This window comes from Enhydra lutris, unplaced genomic scaffold (assembly GCF_002288905.1).
Source record: "Enhydra lutris kenyoni isolate GAN:26980312 unplaced genomic scaffold, ASM228890v2 scaffoldscaffold4, whole genome shotgun sequence".
In the NCBI taxonomy this organism is placed as follows: Eukaryota; Metazoa; Chordata; class Mammalia; order Carnivora; family Mustelidae; genus Enhydra; species Enhydra lutris.
Window position 1 is genome coordinate 1,825,117 of NW_019154088.1, and position 21,021 is coordinate 1,846,137.

Sequence of the window (21,021 nt, forward strand, 5' to 3'; positions counted from 1 at the left end):
AAGAAGTGTTTTTTACATAAAGTTCTTTTGAGAAAAGAAAAAGTAGAAACACCTTGTTTTGGGCTGAGATAACAAAGTTGGATAATCAAAAATATTATCCAGTATCAAAATTTAGTGGTAATTCAAAGGAAACAGAATATAAAGGTCAAGAATGGAGACTTCTAAGACCACTAATCTGAATCCCCAAGTTTGCTCACAATATTTAGGATGCACCTATCCAGATATAACAATCAAGACTCAGTTCTAATAATGCATGGAGAGCATAATTTACAGAAAAGAAGTTTATTTAGGTCATAAAACATCTTCAATGTTTACTCTGATAACTGGTTAGCTAACTGACATTTTTCTGTTGGTTCTATCCAATAAATCCGTAAATCGCAGGCTAATCTACCATTAGCAACCAAGATAGGTCAAGCGTAGCCTGCTAAAAGGACTCCATATGTGAAGACTCCCCATTTTCTTTCTAATAATAAATACTATCAAGTGGTCCAATTACCATGCTTGCAAGGAGATTGACCAAGTCATTTCTATCTTTCCTTCTATATTTTTGCTCCAAGATATCCACAGATTAGGAAGAAAGGGTTTCAGACCAATGTTAACACTTTGTCCAAATTTGTTTATAAAGCCAACATAAATCTGACATGAAATCAGATAAAGACATAAAAAGAAAAAGTCATAGGCCATTCATTCTCATGAACATACATGCAAAATTCCCAAACTATATCAAAGAAACTGGAACAATATAAAATAAGAATAAAATATCATGCCAAATTAATTTAATACCAGAAGTGCAAGGTTGATTGGAAGTCAATCACCAGGTTAAAAAGGGGTGGGGGGAAGCATACATACAAATATCTGGGTATAGAAAGAGCATTTGAAAAAAATCTAATACACATTCATGATAAAACTTAGGAAAGGAATTATAATGAAAATTACTTGAGCAAATAACATCTGCAGCACAAATTGCCTAAAACTGGAAATGAGAAAGACATGCTTCCTCGTAACACTAATATTTGGTATTTTTTGGAAGTCCCGACCAGTTAATTCAGGCAAGGGCACTAAATAAAATGCATAAAAGGATAGAAATGTGAATGAGGATATGTGTGATATATTAGGGATTAAGAGGTACACAAACAGAAAAAAAGAAAATAAATTTATTGTTCCTAGACAATATTTTTATTTAAAGTTATATACCCTTTCTATAGATTCCTCAACCCAGGACCATCTACCTACTTACAATAGCATTTAATATACAATATTGCCTGTTTCATTTGTTTTCCTAGATAGACAATAAACTTCATGAGAATAGGAATTTCTAAAGAGTAAAGAATAATATAAAGGCAGATGTAATAGCGTTTTAGAAGCAAATAGGTATTAGTAAAGAAAAATGAGCTTCTTTTGAAACAAAACCAAAAGTACCAGAACAGTGAAAAAAATCAAGCAAAGGCTTCAAATGTTGTGAAATCTGCTATATAATAAGGAGGGAATTTCTTACACTATACTTAGCCACAGGAATGTACCACTCACATCTCCTTTCAAGACAAAAATTGGCTTCATGGAAAGAACTTAACTGACCGCTTCTAGCTGTTGCATGTCAGATTCCACTGTAGCATTCACAGAGGCCGCAGTCTGCCCAGGCTTCTCCTAGCCAATGATTGACAACAGCGGGCATACCAGAGCCAGGACATTTCTGCCCCATGTGGAATTCTTGTAATGGGCAACCTTTGCCCTGGAGCCTCCCCCATCAACCTTACTGAAGCTTTCTCACAGGCACACTGCAGTCTGAGACTACTCCACCCTACCTCCTTCCTTTCCCCTCTTTTTTTTTTTTTTCCCACAAGAGCCACATGGCATTTTGTAGGAAGGCTTTCCCTACCACTACTGCTCTTATTCCCCTTCACAGACATTGCTGTCAAGAAATATCATATAATTCCATCATGGTCACTGCTTCACAGAGTACCAGAACTGACACTAACACTTGGTTTTGAACACTGAAATGTCTATGATCAAAATACTAAGAGGAATACCAGACTTTAAGGGTTACTACCCAAAATTGCCTAGTCAAGCAGCAAACAAGTTTTTCTCAGACACCAAATCACCTACACCACCCCCATTATAATGCTATGTTGACAGAATGTACTGTAAGGTAAATTATTGTCCTGGTAAAGTCAATACTATGAAATAAGCAATAAAAGGTAAACTGGTAAGGTAAGTTGGTTTTTTATTAATAATATATGAACAAAATATTCATATTTCTAAACAATTGGCCACAAAATGGGTAACTTCTTCAGTACTTTGGTCAAGTCAGTACAGATAATACATCATGCCATTGCATAGTCACATTGCCTCACATTTCCTTGTAGTTTATACTGCTGAGATGAGAACAAGTAGTCACTAGAGAATGTATCCTTAATTCTTTAATGCTGAACCTATTGCCTTCCCACTCTTTTATCAGGCCTGCCTGAAACAATAAATATTAATGGGTTCAACTTTGTGGAAAAAAGATCCTCAGGCTTTTGCAAGTTGTTTCTGCACTGTTACCTCATCTTGATCATGCCTCATCTACAAAATTCACACTTCATAAACTAGACTGTATTCTTATTTTTTTAGACTGTCTTCTTATTCTTCTTATTCTTATTCTTCTTATGCTTCTTATTCTTCTTATTCTTCTCTGATTATTATATTCTCATTTTGTCATTCACCATTTTTCTATCTCTATGTACAAGGACTTAGCCAGTATACTTGCCATAAAATGTTTTGCCACTTTAGCTAAAAAGGACTGGTTTTCTGGAGCAAATCCCTCCAGAAAATAGATTCACCTTAATTGAATAGCTTTTGGGTTTCCTTTAAACAGAAAATCATTTCTTCACAAAGCTATACTGATGGAAATCCAAGCAATCCCGCAGTGAAACCCTAGGCAGGATACTCTTGTTTGCTTATTCAGTGGTTTGTGAAGACTGAAAAACACATTTAGGTATATTTAACCCATGAACAAACTTTTTTTTTTCATAAAACAAAAATTTCTTTGTCTCTAGAACTCTATATAGAATAATTTTAGATATTAAAACTCCAAGTGACATATTTGAGCCTTCATATTTTTCAAATGTTTATATATTTTCTCAAAATTTTAAGAGGAATTAGCAATTAAGAGTATGTAGTAGTATTTATTCTGTTGCATGATATTGATGCCAAACAGATATAATCAGTGATTCATGATGATGATAACTTTCAAAAATTCTATAATTTATAAAATATCTATAATGTATAACATCTCTAATCTCAAATTTTATAAAAATACTGCCAAAACCATATAATTACTACTCATCACAGGGACTCTTCAATTTCTCTGTTACTCCGTTCTGCAACTCATGTAACTTGACCCTTGGGGAAAAAAAGTAAATGTTCATAAAATTCCTAATGTCTATAGACAGCCAATAATGGAATAGATATTAGTTATTAATACCCAGTCCTGTAATTGGTTTCATTCCTAATGGTAACAACTATTTATAACTTTATGTCTCAATAAAGATGAATCTAAAAGGGAGTGAATGTCTCTGTGTTTCCCAATCCCTTGAAGCTACTGAGGGTTGAAAACCAGAGCCTGTGCAGGTAGGTAGAAATCCCACCTTTTAATTCTCTAGCATCAGGTTCCATAATTATCTCCTTTTTTAAATATTCCCCACAATTTACTTCTCTTCTAGTCACCCTTTTCTTTTGTTAACTCACTTTATTTAAATGATTTTCAGTCATTCTTTGATATACTTCTGATCTTATCCTCAGAGTTAAAACTATATGATAGATGAACAAAACATATTCTTCAAAGCTCTAGTATATTTTGAAAATAGAATGTGAAGTATATTGGGTCTTCCATCTCCTTTTTCTCTGAATATTAGGATCATAAAAATAAAAAGCAATGTCTGTGTCTTTGCTCTTCCATTCCTACTGAAACAACATGAAAAAAGCATGCTAGCTTTCTGTCTGCCAAATTTATTCAACCACTGTTACCAGTCTGAAAACTCTAGGTCTGCTTCCTGAAAAATCATCAAAATTATCATAATAGAGAACACTTATTTAGCACTTAATGTATGTTCAGGCACTGTCCGATGTTTTCTTGTTGCAACTCATTTAGTCCTCAAAACGACTATAGGAGACAGTGACTGTTAGTATCTGCCTTTAACAGATGAAGGAACAGACACATCTGGCAACTGAGTAACTCACATGGAACACACAGAAGGTAAAGGGGGGATCTGGGAGATGCAAACAGTCTAGCCTTTTGGTCTGTGACCTTAAACACTGTGTTTTACTATGTATTGGAAATGGCTCCTATATAAATATTTCCATCGACTCAATTTATTTTGAAACATTTGTTTTCAAGTTAAAAAAATAAATGTTACCTCTAAAAATATAGCAAATCAAGTTGGGGATAAGGAAACAAATATAATACTATTTAAAATCACGCTATATGCAGAAAATTGGGGTGAGTCCAACACATTTACCATGAAAAATGCCATTACTCTGCAAATGTTTCCTTGACTTATTGATAACTTCACACTACTTATAGTAGATTTAATATTCATTTTTAAACCTGCTTTATATGAATGTATCCACTTATTTAATCAGTTATTCTTAAACAATGTGTTTCCAATTAGTTCACATTATTCAAAATGCTCATAGTAATATGATGTTACAAATACATTGTGTTCATGTGTCTATTTCCTTTCAAAATCATTCCAATAGAATTACTGAGTTATTTATTTATTTTTAGTTTTTGAGAGCAAGTGAGAGAGAGACAGAGCACAAGTACAAGCAGAGGGAAATGCAGGCAGGGAAGAAGTAGGCTCTCCGATGAACAATGAGCCTGATGTGTGGCTCAATCCCAGGACCCTGGGATCATGACCTGAGGTGTCAGCAGATGCTTAATAGATTGAGCCACTCAGACAGCCCCCCACCTTTTTTTTTTTATTTTTATGACTCAGTTAACTTCTAGAATGACTGTACCACTTCACATTTCCCTTCAGCTGAGAATGAGAAGCACTTCTTCCCCAATTCTAAAGCAGCAATAGGCTTATTCATTCTGTTGAGGAGAAAATTTAAAAAATGTAACCTACTTTCTGAATTTGGAGTAAATCTCTTTGATCTCAAGTTTTAAAATTAATTCACATATTTTATCAAAATTATATAATTTTACTTGTACATTTAAGCCTTCTAATCACCCAGAATTTACTTTAAACCTGTTATAAAATGTAAAATAAGATACTTAAAATTTCATGTTCCCAATGTTGAGGTACATGTTTAACAACTATCAAATATTCTGAATTTATTTTTATTTTAATTCCAGTGTAGTTAACATAGAGTGTTGTATTAGATTGAATAGATCTTCATTACTTACATAATTGTGATGCCTTTTTATCTTATACTAAATTCTCTATTTGTATCACAGTCTTAACTGTGTTTTGTTATGTTTATCTGTTCAACTTTTGTCAAATTAATCAGTTTAATTCATATAGATTTAGGATATACTCTAATATCTTTCATAATAAGCATTCTCATTCCTTTTCTAATTTCCATTTCATTTCTTTTTTTAATATTTTATTTATTTATTTGACAGAGATCACAAGTAGGCAGAGAGGCAGGCAGAGAGAGAGAGGGGGAAACAGGCTCCCCACTGAGCAGAGAGCCCTTTGCGGGGCTCGATCCCAGAACCCTGGAATCGTGACCTGAGCCGAAGACAGAGGCTTTAATCCACTGAGCCACCCAAGCACCCCTCCATTTCATTTCTTTTGCAAAATTTTCTGAGCTTTAAGATGGACATTTAAGTCACTTTTTAATATTCTAAAAGATTTTCACTGCACCGATTGGTCAGTGAGAATTGATATTTTTATTACTTGGCGTTTTCTTCTCTCCATTTGCATAGTTTCATTTCCTATATCATATAGGGTTTCAAATATTTCAGAAAAATTTATGATTCTTCAGTGGAATGCATACACTGAACATTTGGTTCACTTATAAATGAAGTTTCTCTTATATTTAATAGGTTATTACTGACACTACATTTATTAAAATGATCTTATTAAATGTAGTATTTCTTAATATTTGTCTTAAGTTTTTGAGGTAGATAATTGAGTGCTTTGTGAATAAATATATTTTGCTACCTTCCCTTCGGTATTATTTGATTTAATCATTCTGACTATGTAATATGATTGAAACAGTGCTGTAGGCTTCCTTTTTATATTACTGATTTTGATATTTCATCTGTAATCAGATTTTAACTATTAGTTTAAAAATTCTATTAGAATCATGTTAAAAATAGTAATCTTTCCTAATTTACTCAGGGTTTTTTATCAGGAATCAATTTTGAAACTTATCCAGTTACTGTTTAGGGCATTAATTCCCTATAATTTTCATGGAAATATCTTCTGAAACCAAATATCACTCCTCTCTTTTCAAAGTAGTAGGAGATACACTGTGGGATTTCAATAATTTTCTCTTGACAAACTAGAGGCTTTAAGTAGGAAAATCACATGATTCTTTTTGACTTTTGATAGATAATATCTCAAATCAAACTATAGAATGGACTGGACTTGGGGAAGAATGGAGAAGAAAGATCATTGAGTACCCTTTTCAATTGTCAAGATGGGAAAATATATGGACTAGAAGCAGAATAATATGACAAGAGAAATGAAGAGGAGAGAAATTAAGAAATATTTGACAATAAAAGTCATGCAACTAGAGGTAGAAAGGGTAATACAAACAAAAGTCCCATACAGATGTTTATATTGGGCATCTGGGAAAATGGTAATGATATTTATTAAAACATTGGAGTGGAATACAATGAGTTCGGTTTGTCATGTTAACTTGAAGGTGGAGGCCAGACTTGAATTTGTGTGAATCGCATACAGCTTTAAATATATTGCTCTCAAGTCCAGTGATAAATCTAAAGATAGAGAAGTGAACATATAGGTACTAAAAAGCAGAAGGAGGGAGATCATTTGTGGCTTTGGGTAAGTGACTCTACATGCAACTTGGGGCCCAGATAACTTTAGAACTTTTCACTATTACTTTTAGTATTTGAGCTTTAGAATTTTATGGTTGCTTCACCTTTAAGCATCATTAGCATCAAACGCAGGAAAAATGGACCAGGAAAATCCATCTGCACATGAAGATATGTCATTTTATTTGGAAAGAAAACCCTTCACAGACGACATTGATTTACAATTCACTGAACAGTCATGGGCCGTGTGACCCATCTTACACCAATCCAGGACCAAGAAAAAAGTAATTATAGTAACTAGGTTAGGAAAATCATATAATATACTTTCAAGGATTACTCCCTCCTAATTGAAGTGATTTCAGCTCACTACCTAAACAAACAGAATTTCTACTGGCAAGAAGTGGGAAGGGGAATGGCTTTAAAGAAGACAGGAAGCCAAAGGCAGAAGGGGTTACAGAAACAATGGCATGATAAACTATAAAAACCTGCAGAAAAATCAAGGTAAATAATGACTGAAAAGTGATTATTACATGAGGAATCTGGAATCTAAAGCTTCTTTCTAACAAACAAGAAATCTGTGGACACCATTTTTAGCTTATGAATGAACAAAAGTGTGGACCAGCTTACCAATGAAGAGTTGGAGAGAGAAAAATCTGGAACGGGACACAAGATACAGAGAGTTAATTTTTAAAAAGGAAGTTCATTATGCTAATAATAGGTAATAATAGTAATTTTATGCCTGTTATAAGTCAAGGAAAATTTAAAGAGGAAGAAAATTAATTGATGGGTCTTTTATAAGACCCAGGATATATATGAAGGGGCTGTCCTTGAAGATCATAGTGCCATGTTTAAAATCAGGAATTCTGATGTCCTGTACCTGTAGATACAAATTCTGGCTCCGACAATTGATCCCTTTGGAATTCAGTTTCTCCTCTCATACAATGAATCTAATAAAACAGTTACTATCTTATGGAATTTTATAAAGTTAAAATGTGCTTAGTGCAGATAATGTGCTTAGCACAGTGGCTTGCAAGAAGGAATAAATGTATGTTATCTATTGATATTATCTTTGCTTAATAAACATTTCCTTACTAACAGGTATTTATTCTCTTCAATATTTTCTTTGATATAGAGATCTATGCATCTATCATGACAGTGTGTCTTGAATAAAGCATTATGAATAATTTCAATCTGAATATCAGACATGCATGATAAATTGTACCAAAAAAAAAAAAAAAACCCACAGATGAGGTAAAACAAGGTGAAATTTATTAAACAGTTTCAGCCTAAAACTGTCTATTTGACCAGTGAAATAAAATATCCAGCTGACAAAAATATGCAAGTTAGTATGTGAGCATTAATGTGAAAGTTACAGAAATGTTAGAGATTATTCGGTTGTGAGAATACCTAATTAAGTGGTCAGGGAAAATGTCTTGAAATCAATAAAAGGAAAAAAATGCCTGATAATGGACTAAGAAGGGAAATACCCCCAATTAATCTCTATCTAAAGTACTCAATTTTTTTTCTATTTTTATATAATCACTCCCTGATCGTTATAGTAATTCTATTTTATTTGTATTTTTTCTTATCAGTTAAATGATTTCTAACTCTAGAATATGAACCATACAACAAACTACCAGCATAAGTAGGAAAACTGCATTTGATTTCTGTTTTGTTTTCTAAAGAGGGAAGGGAGAGGGGCAGAGGGGCCGTACACTGAGCATGGAGTCTGATGTGGGGCTTGATCTTACAACCCTGACATCATGACCTAACCCGAAATCAAGAGTCAGACACTTTGACTGAGTCACCCAGGCACTACAGAAAACCTACATTTGTACTATTGATTCTCACTCTTTTTCATTTTCTATCCTCAGGTGATTTGAAATCAGCTCGTCTGCCCAAGTCAGTGGAAGGATTAAATGATTCTGTGGTTTCTGAGTTTATGTTGTTGGGACTCTCTAGTTCTTGGGAAACTAAAGTTTTTCTCATGTTGATTTTTTCCTTGATTTATTTAGGGATCATCCTGGGAAATCTCTTCATTTTCTTTTTGGTAATTTTTGATTCTCACCTACATTCTCCTATGTACTTCCTGCTGGCCAACCTGTCACTCATTGATGTAGGGCTTTCCTCTACCACAGTCCCAAAGATGAATAAGGACCTTTTAAATGAATATAAGATTATTTCTTTCCAAAGCTGCATGACACAGATATGTTTTATCCACATCATGGGAGGAGTGGAGATGGTGTTACTCATAGCCATGGCATTTGACAGATACACAGCAATCTGTAAGCCTCTTCACTACCTGAACATCATGAATCCTAAAATATGTGTTTCATTTGTAATTGCTGGCTGGGTAACTGGGGTGATCCATGCTATGTCTCAGTTTGCTTTCATTATAAACTTGCCCTTTTGTGGTCCTAATGAAGTAGACAGCTTTTACTGTGACTTTCCCAGGATCATAAAACTTGCATGCACAGATGGAGACAGGTTTGAGTTTATTATTGCTGCCAACAGTGGCTTCATGAGCATGGGCACCTTCTTGCTAATTCTTTCCTACATCTTCATTTTGGTCACTGTCTGGAAACGTTCTTCAGGAGACTTATCGAAAGCATTTGTCACTCTGTCAGCTCACATCACTGGGGTGGTTCTTTTTTTCACTCCATGCATGTTTCTCTATGTCTGGCCTTTCCCCACATCATCAATTGACAAATACCTGTTCATTGTTGACTTTGCTATTACCCCTGTCTTGAGTCCCACCATCTATACATTATGGAATAAAGACATCAAGGTAGCTATAAAAAGATTGAGCAAACATGGATATTATGTCAAATTTTGCTGAATAAATCTGGCTTTGGAGCTCTAAAACTATATATCCATTAGCCTATTGAATATTTTTACTTAGGTTTCTGAAACTTAACACATCCAGATCTAGATATAACATCTACCTCATTGAATAGATATCTATTCCTGTAGATACCCATTACCTTTGCTACCATGGAAATTGTGAATCTACTACAATATGGGTGGTTTTAGCAGACAGCATCACTATCTACTAAATAACATTTATAACTGAAATTATGATAATTTGATAATAAAAGGATATAATTACTTCTCTTCTACTTCCTATAGGTTTGCAAATAAACTGCAAACTTGCTTTGGAGAATGTCAGGCATCATTATATCAAATATATGAAGGACTAGTAACTCTGTCTAGTTACTCAGGTTGTACTCCCTCAGAAGATCCAAAGACAAAAACTGATTGCCAGTAGTTTATTTGAAAGCTGATTTTTGATAACATCATTAAGGATGTGGGAATTGAGACTAAGACACGAAAGATGCTTATGTTGATAAATGTAACTGAGATTTAAGCCTATCATGGCCCACTGGGAGACTCTATAAACTGTGGCTTAGAATTGTCCTAACTGAAGGTAAAGGAAGCTGGAGGTTTGTTTGTTTGTTTTCATTTTCATAGAGTGCATTAACTCCTTAGTATGTCTCAGCTTTCCCACAGAGAATACTGTGCGTTAAAGGAAGCTGGTAGGTAGAATTTCGGATGTTGGCAGTTAAGAACCATCTCCTTGTTTGGAAACAATAAATGCCAATGTATATTCCACCTTTATTTATTTGTTTATTTGACAGAAAGAGAGACACAGCAAAAGAGGGAGCACAAGCAGGGGGAGTGGGAGAGGGAGAAGCAGGTTTAGCCCGATGTAAGGCTCAATCCCAGGACACTGGGATCATGACCTGAGCGGAAGGGAGACACCTAATGACTGAGCCACCCAATTGCCCCTATCCTGCTATAGATTTTTAAAGCAGTAGCTGGATAAGATAATCCTGGGTTGAGAATCACTATTTTAAAAGTCATAGTGGATTTTCACTCAGTTCATACTTACAGAACTGATGTTATGTGCTAACTTCAAGTGCTTGGTCTCTACTAAGTTCTAGCAACTAGCCAGAAATTTTTTTTTTTCTCCCTTATTTGTTTCTTTTCTTTTTCTTTCCTTCCCTCTTCTTCTTTTCTTCCTTCCTTTTCTTTTCAGTTTTAAATTCCTTTATTGAAGTATAACTAATATATAGTGCTATATTAGTTTAAGGTGTATTCAACATTATTCAACATCTCTATGCATTACTCAGTGCTCACCACTGTGTTAGCTACCATCTGCCACCAAGAAATGTTATTACCATCTTGTTGACTATATTCTAGATGCTGTACTTTTCATCTCTGTGATTTATTTATTTTGTAACTATCTTATTCCCCTTTATTTATTTCACCCATATACCCACCAACCTCCCCTCTGGTGACCATCAGTTTGTTATCTGGTTTTTTGTTTCTCTCTCTTTTTTCCTTGTTCATTTGTTTTATTTCTTAAATTCCACATATGAATGAAATCATGTTTTTCTTTCTATGTCTGACTTATTTCATTTAGCACTATACCTTCTAGATCCATCCATATTATTGCAAATGGCAACATTTCATTCTTTTTTTATGGCTGAGTAATATTCCTCTGTGTGTGTGTGTGTGTGTGTGTGTGTGTGTCTTTATCCATTCATCTATTGATGGATATGGGTTGCTTCCATATCTTGGTTATTATAACCAATGTTGTAATAAATATAGAGGTGCATATATCTCTTCAAATTAGTGTTACAGAAATGTTTTCTTATTATAAGAAAGCTGCAGAGGATGGAAGAGCACTGTTTTAAATCATAAAGTTCTACACTAAGATTCGCCTATAGGAGCTAACAAATTCTCCACATAATATCCATATGTGTCTCAGAAAATTCAAACACTACTGCATCTACCCTCAACCACTGGCCTCCTAAAAATTATCTTAAAGGGGTAAGTCCATGAATTTGGGGAAAATATATTTCCTACTCTCTGGTATATGTGTGACTTACAAAAGTGTCTAGAATTTTGCCACTTCTTTCTCACCAGTTCCGATAGCATTATATCATCACTGTAATGGACCTGGAAAATGACCTATGGAATAGAATACTGGAGAGTTGATAGAGCCTTGAGATAAAATAGTGAATTTGTATAGTTGCATGTTCCAGAAAAAAACACAATGCTTCTGAAAAATTTTGCTAATAACTTCTGGGGAAGATGGTAGAGTAAGAGGACCCTAAATTTATTTTGTCCCATGGATATAACTAGATAACACTTACATAAGGGAAAATAACCCAGAAAAGGACTCAAAGACTAGTTGAATGTACTCCACAAATGAAGGTAGAGAGAGTCTATATTGAAGAGGTTAGAAGGATGAAGACTCAGTGGAAACCTAAACCCTACATTTGACCACAAGAGGAAAGGAGCCATGGGTGTAGAGAGGGGCAAAAATCAGATTAGTATACCAGGGAGCCTGCAAAAAGAAGAGAAATCCCAACGGCATATGGCTTTGAAAATCAGAAGGGCTAAATTTCATGAATGCTCCCACTAGTGGAATTTAAAGCCTGGAACTTTAAAAATCAGCAGGCTCAATGACATAGACAGAACTAGAGTGTAATAAGTGAAATAGGTCAGTCAGAGAAAGACAAATACCATATGATTTTACTCATATGTAGAATTTAAGAAACAAAACAGATGAACATAGGGAAAGGGAAGGAAAAGTAAAACAAGAGAAAAACAGAGAGGGAGGCAAAACATAAGAGACTCTTAACTATAGGGAACAAACTGAGGGTTGCTGGAAAGAAGGCGGGTGGGGGGATGGGATAAGTGGGTGATGGACATTAAGGAGGGCACTTAAAGTAATGAGCACTGAGTGTTGTATGCAACTGATGAATTATGGAACTTTACCTTTGAAACTAATAATATACTCTATGTTAATTAAATTGAACTTAAATACAACTTTTTTTTAAAAATCAGCAGGCTCAGCTCTGAGAGAGCCCAGAGGGTGATAGAAATCTGAGCCCCTGACCTTAAAGAGATAGCATAGCCAACAGCTCACAGAGATACACCTTGGAAGCAACAGTTTGAAGGTGCCTGGAGCTTATGGGAGAAAGAGTTAGTTACTAATCTCATAATTATCTGAGGGACTTCTCTAGGAACAAAGGCAATAGCAGGTGCCATTTCCCTTATCCACCCCTCATCATAAACACACAACCATGTGCAAGAATCAGCACTGCTCCAGCATTCACTACCTAACTTGCTTACACTACCCCCAGCCCTCAAGCCAGACATGCCACAGTATGGGTGCTGCAGATTTCCTCCCCCAGAAGATATACACAAACTTTGCCAACACTGCACATCACCAGCTCCTGCAGAGAATGCCCACACCTTGTTAAAATGGTACCCCCAGCCTGTATATGTTTTGCAAAATAGCCTGGCTGGCACAGTCTCCATAGCAGCAATGCATTTCCTGTGGAAATGTTCTTCCTGAGGAAGAACAGCACACACAGCTCGCAGGACCATAGCACCCTCCCAAACCCCACTACCAGCCAGTCTCTTCACCAGCTTTGTGTCCACTCTGAGAAGGACCAGCCCCATCTAGTTAAAAATGCAAGTCAAACCCACTACTTTCAAGAGCAAGATTTGTAGGTGACTTTCCTAACACAGAGAAACAGACACAAAGTAATAAGCAAAATGAGGAGTCAAAGGAAAGAGTCATAAATGGAAAAAGACACAATCACCACAGGAGACTTAAGTGAAACATATATAATTAACATGCCTGATAGAGAATTTAAGGTAATGATCATAAAGATACTCAATGAACTTGAAAAGAGAGCGGAGGGCATTGGTGAGATCCTTAATAGAAAATGTCATAAAAACAGAATGTTATGTATATGTTCCACATTACCACAAAAATATTTCCAGGTTTTTAACTGACATGAATACTCAAATTAGCACTTTAAATAATCTCTCTTTCCTTTAGTTATTGCTTTAAACTCCTGGACTGGAGGAAAATTATTAAAGGTCAATTATCAAAGGTCAACTATCAAAGGTCTTTTATTCAGACTTCTCTTTCTCGTTATAATGTTAACCTTATTTTATTGTCATTTCTGGTGTCTCCCTGCCTAGTGCCAAGACTCCCTCACTGCCATAACTTCCAACTGACAGTTAATCTTTTCCAGTCAAGAGGTTCATATATGAAAACTGCCTCTCCCTTTCGTAACTCCCCTTTATGATCCCCAACTGACCAATATTGACCTTCAGATAGGGACATCTCTATGCCCCTATTCAGCAAGAAGAAATTACAGAAGATGGGACCTTCTGCCTTCAGCAACCTTAAAGATGTAAGGATGAAAATTATTCAGGGGGGAAGTGATGAGGGAGCAGAAGGTTAGCTGAGGACAAAGCATAAGCTGACACCCTTCAACTTCCCCCCACACCCATTTCTAGATGGGATATGTGTAACATTCTTCCAGGTTGCCAGAGGGAAAAACAACCTTAACTTGACACTGGCAAGGCTTCCCATATCTTGTAGATCCTCTTTAGCATATGAAAGTTCTTTTGAAAACCTCCCTTTTTCTTTACCTCCCCCACCCTGTAGCATATAATCAATTGCTCCTCACAACCCCAGTGCAATTCGGCCCACAACGTCCTATCCCTGTGCTTTAATAAAACCACACTTTTGCACCAAAAAAGTAAAAAGTAAAAATTAACCAACCATAGATGAAGAACACATTAAATGAATAAATGAAATTTAAAATGCACTTGATAGAATAAATAGCAGACTGCAAGAAGAGAAGGAATGAATTAATGAACTAGAACAGATTAATGGAAAATAATCAAACTGAAAAAATGAGAGAAAGAAAGAATTATGCAAAACAAGAATGGTCTTCAGGAACACAGTGACATCCATCATCTCCATTATAGGGGTCCCAAAGGGAGAAAAGAGAAAAAGCGGGGGGGGGAGAAAATATATTTGAAGAAATAATAAATGCAAAGTTCTCTAATCTGCAGATCCAAGAGGCAGAGAAGGCTCAACAAAATCAAACCAAGGAAATCCACACAAAGACACATAGTAATCAATACAGCAAACAGTGACAAAGAAAGAAAATGTAAAGCAGGAAAAGAAAAATACAGTTACATATAAGCGTCCTCCAATAAGGTTATCAGCTGATTTCTCACCAGGAACTTGGCAGGCATAAAAGGAGAGATAATATATTCAAAAGCCTAAAGGAAAAAAGCTACAGATAAGAATATTCTTTCTAGCAAGGCTCTCATACAGAATAGAAGGAGAAATAGAGTTCCTCAGACAGGGGTTCTTGGATGGCTCACTCAGTTGAGTGTCTGATTCTCAGTTTTGACTCAGGCTGTGATGTCAAGGTCACAGGATCATACTCTATATCAGGCTCTGTACTCAGTAGAGACCTGCTTGAGATTCTCCCTCTCTCTCTCTCCCTCTCCCTCTGCCCCTCCCAGCTCTCTAAAATAAATAAATCTTTAAAAAAAGAGCTCAGACCAAAACAAAACAAAACAAAACAAAACACTATAGGAGCTCATGACCACTAAAACAGCCCTATAAGAAATATCAATGGGGACTCTTTGAATGAAAAGGAAAGACCATAATTGAAAGTACAAAAAGTAGGGAATGGTAAAAATAAGTATATCTATAAAAATTAGTCAAGGGATTCACCAAATAAAATATGACATGATATACCTAAATGTGAGAGAGAGAGAGAGAGAGAGAGAGAGGAGTAAAGAATAGGTTCAAACTTAAGCAACTATCAACTTAATATAGACTGCTATATGCAGAAGATGTCATAAACAAATCTAATGGTAACCACAAATCAAAAACCACTAACAGATTTTTTTTAAAAGCTTAAAAAAAAAAAAAGAATCCAAGTCTAGACAACCAGAAAATCATTACAGAAAGCAAGAAAAGAAAGGATCAGGGGTTCCTGGGTGGCTCAGTGGGTTAAAGCCTCTGTCTTCAGCTCAGGTCATGATCTCAGGGTCTTGGGATCGAGCACCACATCAGGCTCTCTACTCAGCAGGGAGCCTGCTTCTCCCTCTCTCTCTCTTTGCCTGCCTCTCTGCCTACTTGTGATCTCTGTCTGTCAAATAAATAAATAAAATCTTAAAAAGAAAAGAAAAAAATCAGAGGAAAACTACAAAAGCAACCACAAAACAAGTAACAAAATGGCTATAAGTAAATATCTAATCATTAATTACGTCAAATATAAATGGACTATATGCTCCAATCAAAAGACATAGGTTGACAGAGTGAGCAAAACAAGACCCAAGAATATGCTACTTATAAGAGACTCATTTTAGCTATAAAGATGCCCGAGATTGAAAGTCAGGAGACAGAGAAACATGTATCTTGCAAATGGATGTCAAAAGAAAGCCAGAGTACAAACACTTATATTGGACAAAACCGATTTAAACAACTGTAAAAGAGACAAAAAAGAACACTATATATTAATAAAGGGGGCAATTCAAAAGGAAAAAATAGTAATTCTAAACATGTATGCACCCAACATGGGAGGACACAAATATATAAAACAGTTATAACAAACATAAAGGAACTCATCAATAATAATACAATAATACTAGGGGACTTTAACACTCCATTTACATTGATAAACAGATCATCCAAACAGAAAATCAACAAGGAAACAGTGGCTTTAAATGACAGACAGGACCAGATGCATTTAACAGATATATTCAGAACATTCCATTCTAAAGCAGCAGAAAACAAATTCTTTCAACTGTACACAGAACATTCTCTAGAACAGGTCACATATTAGCCCACAAAACAAGCCTCAACAAACTCAAAATGATCAAAGTGATACCATGTACTTCTTTTCACCACAATACTAGGAAACTAGAAATCAACCCCAAAAATAAATAAATAAATAAAATCTGGAAAGACGTAAATACATGAAGGTTAAATAACATGTTACTAAACAATGAACAGGTCAACCAAGAAACCAATGAAGAAACCAAAAAGTATATGGGAACAAATGAAAATGAAAACACAATCTAAAACCTTGAGGTGCAGCAGAAGCAATTCTAAGAGGAAAGTTAAGAGCAACACAGGCCTATCTCAAGAAGCATGAAAAATATGAAATATATAACCTAAGGACTTAAGTAACAAAATTACAAATGAAAAGCTAATAACAACCCACTATAGAAATACAAACAATTGTAATAAAAGGATTATAAAAAAACTATATGCCAACAAATTGAACAACCTGGAAGAAATGGATAAATTCCTAGAAGCATATACCTTACCAAAATTGGAGCAGGAATAAATAAAAAAAAAATTAATGGACTGACTATCAGCAAAGAGACTGAATCAGTAATCATGAAGGGGCACATGCACCCTCATATTTCTAGCAACATTACCAACAATAGCCAATTATAGAAAGAGCCCAAATATCTATTGACTGACAGATAAAAAAGATCAGTCGATGGACATTTGAGATCTTTCCATAATTTAACTATTCCATAATTTGGCTTTCCATAGTTTAGCTAAAAATATTATATATGTATATTATTAAGCCACCAACAAGAATGAAATATTGCCATTTGCAATGACATGGACGAAGCTAGAGAGTGTTATGTTAAGTGAATTAAGTCAGTCAAAGAAAGACAAATACTATACTATTTCATTATATGTGAAATTTAAGAAACAAAACACAGGAACATAGGGGAAAGAAAAAAAAGAGAGAGAGAAAAAAAAAGGGAGGGAGGCAAACCATAAGAGACTCTTAACTATAGAGAACAAACTAAGGGTTGCTGGAGGAGAGGTAGGCAGGAGAATGGGATAAATGGGTGACAGATATTAAAAAGGGCACTTGTTGTGAAGAGCACTCACTGGATGTTATATTTAAGTGATGAGTCATTAAATTCTACTCCTGAAACTAATATTACATAATATGTTAACTAACTAGAATTTAAATAAAATATTGAAACATTTAAAAAAAAGAGAGAGAGAGACAGAGGTTGAATTTTGAATCAGTAATCAAAATCTCCCAACAAACAAAGTGCAGGACCAGATGGCTTCACAGGCAAATTCTACCACACATTTAAAGAAGAGTTAATACCTATTCTGCACAAACTATTCCAAAAAGAACAGAAAAAGAAGGGAAACTTCCATATTCATTCTATGAGACTAGCATTAACCTGATACCAAAACCAGATAAAGACATCACACAAAAAAGAGAACTACAGGCCAATATCTCTGAAGAACAATAGATCAAAAAATCCTCAACAAAATATAGCAAACTGAATGAAAAATACATTTTAAAAAACCCATTTGCCAGGGGGAGGAATCAAGATGGTGGAGAAGTAGCAGGCTGAGATGACATCAGGTAGCAGGAGATCAGCTAGATAGCTTATCAAACTATTCCAAACACCTACAAATCCAACAGGAGATCAAAGACAAGAGCAACAATTGTAGAAAGAGAAAATCAACCACTTTCTGAAAGGTAGGAACAGCGAAGTGAATCCAAAGCGATGGGAAGATAAACCACAGTGGGAGGGGCCAGCTTCCAGGAAGCAGGGGAGCAACAGAGCACAAAATCAGAACTTTTAAAAGTCTGCTCCACTGAGGGACATCGCTCCAGAGGCTAAACCGGGGTGAAGCCCATGTGGGGACAGCATGGTCTCAGGTCCCACGGGGTCACAGAAGGATTGGGGTGTCTGAATGTCACGGAGCTCACAGGTATTAGAGCAGGGAAGCTGGCTACAGACACGGAGCTGAGGAGTGAGCTCTCAACTTGGGGTTACCTTATTGTGATCAGTGGCACAGGTCACTGCTGTGCAAGCAGGGACCCCACAAGACCCAGGGAGACTCTCCTGGAAGAGTGCAGGGATCTGTGGAGTTTGGAGACTCCAGGTGGGGCTGTGTGCCAGAGAGAGAGATGCTGGGTCACAGGCTGGGTGAGTTTGGAGCACAGCCGGAGACCAGGGAGACAGAAGTGATTGAGCACTTTTCTCTGAGGGTGCACTGAGGAGTAGTGCTCCCAGCTCTCAGCTCCTCCAGGCCAGAGATTGGGAGGCCGCCATTTTCATTACTGTCCTCTGGAACTCTACAGAAATTGTTCAGGGAACAAATGTTCCCAAAAGCAAACCCGAGCAAATTACTTAGCCTGGCCCCTGGTAAGGGCAGTGCAATTCTGTCTCAGGCAAAGACACTTGAGAATCATTACAACAGGCCCCTCCCCAAGAAGATCAGCAAGAAATCCAGCCATGACCAAGTTCACTCACCAAGAAGAACAGCAGAATTCCAGAAGAGGAGAAGTAAAGCATGGAATTCATGGCTTTGTCCCCATGATTCTTTTGTCTTGCAAAGTTAATTAATTTTTTGTAATTTCATTTTTTTCTTCTGCTATTGTTTTAACTTTTACCCTTTCCTCATTTAACATTTTTTAACTATTTTACCTTCACAATACCTTTCAAAAAAAATCTTTTTTGAGCCTTCATTATTATAGTCACATTTTATCCTTCATTGTATCTAAATTTATTTTTTGTATACACATAGGGTTTTTCTTCTAAAAAAATTTGGGATACAACTTCTTTTAATAGATAAAAATATACCCTAAATCTAGCACGGGGCTTTGTTCTAGTCTCCAGCCTGAGCAAATTCTCTCCACGTTCTTTTTCTCTGTTCTCCCAACCAACTTATTTATCAACTCCTTTTTAGAAAAAAAGAATTTTTTTTCATCTTTATAGACATATTCCATCCCTTCATCATGTTTACCCTTATATATGTTTTTCATTCTTTAAAATTTTGGGACGTAGTATCTTCTAAGAGACCAAAATACTCCCAAAATTAATTGGGTGAACCTGTTCTATTCACCACTCTAATATATATATTTTTTTCTTTTCTATATTTTTTCTTTATTTTTTTCTCTTTTTAATTTTTTTTCTGAACTTCTTTTTTCCCCCCTTTTCCCCCCCCCCCCCCAGTTTGGGGTCTCCTCTGATTTGGTTAAAGCACATTTTGCTGGGGTCTTTTCCACCCTTTGAATATTTTATTCACTCCTTCATATATTCTTATCTGGATAAAATGACAAGGCAGAAAAACTCACCACAAAAAAAAAAAAAAAAAAAAAAGAACAAGAGGCAGTACCAAAGGCCAGTGACCTAATCAATAAGGACATTGGTAATATGTGAGATCTAGAGTTCAGACTGATGATTCTCAAGGTGTTAGCCAGTCTCAAAAAAAGGCATGGAAGATATTAGAAAAACCCTGTCTGGAGAAATAAAAGAACTAAAATCTAACCAAGTTGAAATCAAAAAAGCTATTAATGAGGTGCAATCAAAAATGGAAACTCTTGGGGTGCCTGGGTGGTTCAGGGGGTTAAGGATCTGCCTTTGGCTCAGGTCATGATCTCAGGGTCCTGGGATTGAGCCCTGCATCAAGCTCTCTGCTCAGCAGGGAGTCTGCTTCTCCCTCTCTCTCTGCCTGCTGCTCTGCCTGCTTGTTCATGCACTCACTCTCTCTCTCTCTCTCTCTGTCAAATAAATGAATAATAATTTTTTTAAAAATGGAGGCTCTTACTGCTAGTATTAATGAGGCAGAAGAGAGAATAGTGATATAGGAGACCAAATGACAGAGAATAAAGAGGCTGAGCAAAAGAGAGACAAACAACTACTGGACCATGAGGGGAGAATTCAAGAGATAAGTGATACCATAAGACAAAACAACATTAAAATAACTGGGATTCCAAAAGAAGAAGAAAGAGAGAGGGGAGCAGAAGGTATATTGGAGAGAACAATTGTAGAGAATTTCCCTAATATGGCAAAGGGAAAAAGCATCAAAATCCAGGATGCACGGGCCAACCTCCTGGAGGTAAATCTCACAGTATGTCGGGATTTCTTCTTTGATTGCGTGCCCTTGGAATTTATAACTCTCAAGAGTAGCCCTCACTGAACCTCCAGCAATCCAGAGACTATGCTTGATGTTTTCCTTCCAGGTGCTGGTTCCCGCAGTAGTTTCTATGCCTGATTGTTCCTTCAGGCACCTTTAAAATAATGATTTGGATTGAGGAGCCAAGATGGCAAAGAAGTAGAGGGCACAGATGACATCAGGTAGCAGGAGATCAGCTAGATAGCTTATCAAAACATTGTGAACACCA

At 36.0% G+C, this 21,021-nt stretch overlaps 1 protein-coding gene across 1 annotated transcript; it reads left to right on the forward strand.

Moving 5' to 3' along the window:
• The first annotated feature begins 7,229 nt into the window (after nucleotides 1–7,229).
• On the forward strand, nucleotides 7,230–15,124 carry LOC111159365 (olfactory receptor 4F21-like). Its single transcript, XM_022521777.1, has 3 exons — nucleotides 7,230–7,275; nucleotides 8,866–9,798; nucleotides 15,036–15,124. Exons 1-3 carry the CDS (start codon nucleotides 7,230–7,232, stop codon nucleotides 15,122–15,124), a joined length of 1,068 nt encoding a protein of 355 aa, XP_022377485.1.
• The last annotated feature ends 5,897 nt before the right edge of the window (nucleotides 15,125–21,021 follow it).

What these genes read in the sequence shown, in the direction of transcription:
- LOC111159365 (XM_022521777.1), top strand. Translation starts at nt 7,230, where the DNA reads ATGGGCCGTGTGACCCATCTTACACCAATCCAGGACCAAGAAAAAA. An exon ending in AATCCAGGACCAAGAAAAAA is followed by an intron (nt 7,276 to 8,865) that starts GTAATTATAGTA and finishes TTCTATCCTCAG; the next exon opens with GTGATTTGAAATCAGCTCGT. An exon ending in GGTAGCTATAAAAAGATTGA is followed by an intron (nt 9,799 to 15,035) that starts GCAAACATGGAT and finishes TCCTCCAATAAG; the next exon opens with GTTATCAGCTGATTTCTCAC.